The sequence below is a fragment of the Microtus ochrogaster genome, chromosome 7, assembly GCF_000317375.1.
Source record: "Microtus ochrogaster isolate Prairie Vole_2 chromosome 7, MicOch1.0, whole genome shotgun sequence".
NCBI classification, from domain to species: Eukaryota; Metazoa; Chordata; class Mammalia; order Rodentia; family Cricetidae; genus Microtus; species Microtus ochrogaster.
Window position 1 is genome coordinate 26,149,363 of NC_022014.1, and position 5,092 is coordinate 26,154,454.

General features: G+C 48.2%; 2 protein-coding genes across 8 annotated transcripts in view; one reads left to right on the forward strand and one right to left on the reverse strand.

The window, feature by feature from the left end:
• Zzef1 (zinc finger ZZ-type and EF-hand domain containing 1) overlaps positions 1 to 1,772 on the reverse strand; it is a 127,134-nt gene extending 125,362 nt beyond the window's left edge. The window contains exon 1 of one of the 2 annotated variants that reach the window (XM_013347310.2): positions 1,325 to 1,772. In XM_013347310.2, the coding sequence (XP_013202764.1) occupies positions 1,325 to 1,678 (354 nt within the window). In that variant the 5' untranslated portion in view covers positions 1,679 to 1,772. The remainder of the gene's footprint in view (positions 1 to 1,324) is intronic. The other variant, XM_026780042.1, reaches the window with a different exon arrangement.
• A 263-nt stretch (positions 1,773 to 2,035) lies between these two features.
• LOC101987582 (neuferricin) overlaps positions 2,036 to 5,092 on the forward strand; it is a 35,956-nt gene continuing 32,899 nt past the window's right edge. For all 6 annotated transcript variants that reach the window (XR_003377117.1, XR_003377116.1, XR_003377115.1 and 3 more), the window contains exon 1: positions 2,036 to 2,443. Coding sequence is in view for 2 of the 6 variants with exons in the window: in XM_005349619.3 (XP_005349676.1) it covers positions 2,185 to 2,443 (259 nt within the window). In the remaining 4 variants the exon portion in view is untranslated. The remainder of the gene's footprint in view (positions 2,444 to 5,092) is intronic.

Consider the following 5,092-nt stretch of genomic DNA (forward strand, 5'->3'; position numbering starts at 1 on the left):
AGTGAAAATATTATGAATATTCTAGGATTTTTTTACTTGCCTACCTCAGCCTCTCGAGTGCTAGAATCATGTATGTGTGCTCACCATGAACAGCTTGGGAATTTTATTTTAATGGAGACCTTTCATTAACTGACTATATGTGTGTATATAATATGAATGCATACATGTTCTACACTTTTGAGACAGTGCTACTCTATGTAGCCCAGGCTGTACCCAAACTGACTTTGTAGCCAAAGATGACCTTGATTTGATCCTCCTGCCACTACCTTTCAAATTCTGGTATTACAGGTTTGTGCCACCATATTTTGAGAGTTAGAACGCATTAAAGGCAGTTTTTAGAGGAAAACTTACAAAATATATTATGTAAATATTTTCATCATTTGTAGGCAACATCCTTGAAATATTTCAAAACTCTCTGTTTTAGGGAAAACAGAATTTTATAAAGATGCTACAAGTGATAGTTGGTTTCTTGCTCTACAAACTAACCATTCAATGACTGACAATTTTACATGGTTTACTCACTTAAACACCTTTTTGTCCTAACATTGTGGACTTAATAAGGCTTCAGGGAACAGGGTAATAGGGACATAAGGGGAAAAAAAGAGGTTTGTATGATGTTCTCACCTTTGCTAATGAAATGATTTACAGGGTAAGTCTGGGTCAGTTTTTTCCAAATCCTAAACCGAAGTGTTCAGTACAGATATGGGGAGAAACTGCACAAGTACAAGAAACATGCTTCCCTGTCAACTTTAAGTCTCACAGGGTTTAAATGAGTCTGGAAGAAGTTCTTCAACGATCTAAAATCAAGTGTGTACTTTGGAGAAAGGAGTACTTTATAGACGAGGATGGCTCGTGGAGTCTTTTCAATGTATCCTTACCCTCCTTCCACATTGACTGAGATCGTTCTCTGAAAGATCTGTACAGACCAGTACAACGAAATGGCTTTTACGGCCACTCCCTTGATCTTTGCACATCCTTTCTCATAATTGTCTTATACCCTGATAACCTCCAGCAAGCAACTAAGCCTGTCTGTCAACGACACAAACGTCGGCCTACCACATGCAGAGACATTTCTGCTCGTTCCTCTTTTTGGAGCAAAGCCAACGTAGCCTGGACTTTCCACACCTCTAGTAAAGGTGAGAGACGTAGCAAAAGTCCAGAGTGATGCACTCCGAATGGGTTCGGGTAACCCCATGCTTCCATTCTAAGAACCTGAGGACCCAGTGACTTCCTGGCTGGCCTCCGCAAAGCAACCGCCCACCTCTTCACGACCTTATCGGCCACCACCCTGCCCCCAAGCCAGCTTTCGCCAGCCCACCCTGACCTCCTCAAACTGCTCGCCGGAACAGCCAACGCCGCGAGCCTCCAGCAACTCCCGGAACTGCTCCAGGGTGACAGATTCTTCACCGCGGCCCAGCCGCTCTTCCAGCCAGCGCAATAGCGCGCCGTGGTGCCTCGACACCAGGGATTCGCAGGGAGGTGCGGGCCGCAACGCAGCCGCAGCCTCTCGCAGCCGGGCGGGCTCCAACAGAGCAGCAGCGGGCGGCAGCGCCGCGGCCGCGGGGCCGGGACCGGGGGTCGTGCCGGAGTCGGCAGCCCAGTCCTGATGTGGGCTCCAGCCCTCAGCCCCGGCGGCCGCCGCTTCGTCTTCGCTGCTGTTACTCGGAGCGTTCCCCATGGGGCCTCCGTCTTGGGTGCTCGGAGGTGCCGCCGCCGCCGCCTCCCAGCCACGACCTGTCAACCTCCGACAGCTCCAGGCGGGCGGGGACGGGGTGGGGACGACGGCGGCGGCAGCGACTTCCGGCTTCCTGGCCGTCGAGCGAGGCCTGCTGTCGCAACGGAGACGTCAAGCGGATTCTACCATCTCACGACAGCTAGATGAGGCCTAAGAACACGCCTGCTATGGATTAGTCAACGTCTAGCCTCCTTAGCCGCCATCTTTGTTGAGGGCGGATAACTTGTACGCCAAGACGGTCTTTCAGTGCAGTTCCACTTTCTTCTCCACGGTTCAGGTTCTGAAACTATGCTGGAAAAGGACGAGAAAGAGTCGGAGCCGAAGAGTGCTCTTTACTCTGAAGCTTGTCGAGCGTCTCGCTGTGACGTCACGGTCGGCGTCTCCGCCATCTTCGTTGTGGTTAAAGAGGTGGCCACTTCGGAAGTGGCTGCTTGTGTGCTGCCGGGTAGATGCTCAGGCTATGTGGGCTTGGCGTGGTGCTGAGCCTGGTCGCGGCGGCGGCGGCGGTCATGACCGTGTGGTTGATGGACTGGTGGGGCCCAGAGGGTCCCCCCTCTGGCCTTCGCCTCTTCGTACCCGAGGAGCTAGCCCGCTATCGCGGCGGCCCAGGGGACCCGGGTCTGTACTTGGCGTTGCTCGGCCGCGTCTACGACGTGTCCTCAGGCCGGAGGCACTACGAACCTGGGGCGCACTATAGCGGCTTCGCAGGTATCAGCGAGGCTCTCCCACCTCTTCCTCCTGAGCAAACGCCCTGCATTTATCCGTTAGTTTATTCACCCGCGCCCTGGCAATCCACATTCTTCAGACTGCGGCGGCAAGGACACGGCTGCACGGTCCTGGTTTGCGGCTCGGCTAGTTACGTACCCGCACGCTTTGTGTGACTGATTTAGAGTAAGATGTGTTTCGTTAGTTAATGGGTACATTCAGAAGTCTACCTGGGCTGTAGAGCTCCCGTGCTTTCAGTCACTTTAGAGTGATCCGAAATAACCTTTGCTTCGCCCACCCCGTCTCCCCTAAAATGAATTTGAGTCGTTTTTGGTTCTAGTCTATGCACTTGTCTGCTTTTCTTAAAAGATAATGAAGGGGGGGAGGTGAAGTTAGAGCACAGGAAAGCAAGTAACCCTTATAGTCTTTTTAATACCTACAGTAAGCCAGAAGTGGTGGTATTTTGTGGTCCTGGCTATTGGAGTGGCAGAGACAGGAAGATTCGCTGAGCCAGGTATTTGTGGCCAGGCTGGCTCAAAAACAAGACGAAACAAAACTTAGAATAAAATTGCATATGTTAGTCCTCCTAAGAACATTTATCAAATTAATTTCATCCTGCTGTCATCCCTCCCTCCCTCCTTTTAACAACTGAAGGGACTGAAAAATGTCATTTGACTAAAATCCTTAGAAGATATGGGTAGAACTTCCAGCCTAATGTTTAAATTTGTCTTAAAATTGTGTGTGTGTGTGTGTGTGTGTGTGTGTGTGTGTGTGTGTGTGTATGTGTTTTACCTGCTTGTACATCACTGAGCCACCTGTGTGCCTGGTGCCCAGGGAGGCCAGAAGAGACTTTCGAATCCCCTGGACCTGGAGGTGTGGATGGTTGTGACGTGCATTAAGGGTGCCGGGAGCCTGGGGGAGCAGCCGCTGCTCTTTACCACCGAGCCAGCTCTCCAGCGCCTAGTAATTTTAAAGATGTTACTTTTCTAGCCAAAGAAACTGCCTCTCACTTTGTTTGGGGAAGTAAAATGCAGGGCAAGTCTAAGGCTGGTGACTGGGCTGACAGAAATTTCAAGCTGGCCACTGATCATTTAGGAGAATTAGGAAGCTGCATTTCATTACAGATCACTCAGTTCCTTCTCTAGATGTCAGACAGCCCAGAAGAGCAAGGGACCTACCCAGGGTCAGAGAGAGGTAGAAGCAAAGCTGGTCTGAAATCTTGCCATTTGAGTGCACGAGCGGACTCTAGCCTACCTCCATCGGACACCGCTGTCGCGGATGTATGTGCAAGTGTTGGCATAACACTTCCACCTCTGGGATGATCCTTATCCAGTATGTACTAGTATCTGTTGAGCCCTGTGTATGCAATATTTGACCTCCATTTATTGACTGCTACCATGGGTCCTACCTTGGCCAGGTGCTGAAGAATCCAAGATGTCTCCGACTGTCACACAGTCTATTAGGAAAGCAGACGTGTTCACTTATGCAGTCAGTATTTTTTTTTGAGGTATAATTATCACAGAAACTTATTTTAAAGTGTACAAGTATGACATCACCATCTAATTTCAGAACATTTTGCTCTTCCTCAAAGGAAACTGCCCATCAGCAACCCCTCTCCCTTCTCTATCTCCCCACAGCCCCTGGCATTTCCTGCATACATTCTGCTCCTACTGATTTGCCCTTCTGTGAGTAGAATCACACACCTGACACATGTTCTTTTTTAGTCTGGCTTTTACTTGGCTTAGAGATTTTTCATCTGTAGTTTATCATCATATGGCCAATCCATTTTTTTTTTTTTTTTTTTTTTTTTAAGGACTGGGTCTTACTACATTGCCCTGGTTGGCCTGGAACTCGCAAAGATTAAAGGCTTTTGCCACCACACTGAGGGCTCATTCTTTTTTATGACCAAATAATAATTGCATGTTTAAATACTGCATTTAATAGATTTGAGTTATTTCCACTTTAAGAATTTTATTTGGTCAGTGTGTATGCTTACAGTGTGTGTGTGCCACAGCTTGGACATACGAAGTTCAGGAGAAAATCTGGACTCAGTTCCCACCTTGTTCTTGTTTCTCCCTAGCTGTGTATTTGAGACCGACTGGCCTGCCTCTATCTCTGCCCTTGCTGTGGGAGTGTAGGGATTACAGATGCACACCACTGCATTTGGCTTTTATACCTCCGTTCCAGTGGTTAGACTCCAGTTGTCAGACTTGGACAACCAGCATTTGTATCCACTTGGCCATCTTGCTGGCCCTGTTTTCACCCTTATAGAGATCTCCCGTATTAACGTTGGCGAATATGTTGTCAGCTTCCTTAGTATGTATCTAGATGTGGATTTGCTGTCTCACATGGTGATTGCTAACTTTTGGGAAACTGCCAAATTCCCTTTAATGTCTCTGCACCACTGTATAGTCCCACAAGAAATGCATTTGAGCTTCAGTTTCCCCACGCATCCCTGCCAAAACTTGTTAAAAGCTTCGTTTTGTTTTCTAATATTAGGTGCCATACATGCTAAACAAGTATTCTATTGCTAAAACATGTGCCCAGTTTCTCCCCTACTCCATTTTTAGATGAAGTCTCATTATGTAGCCCACACTGTCACTGAATGAACAGCAGTCCTGACTCCTAATGTCTTTTTTTTTTTTTTTTTTT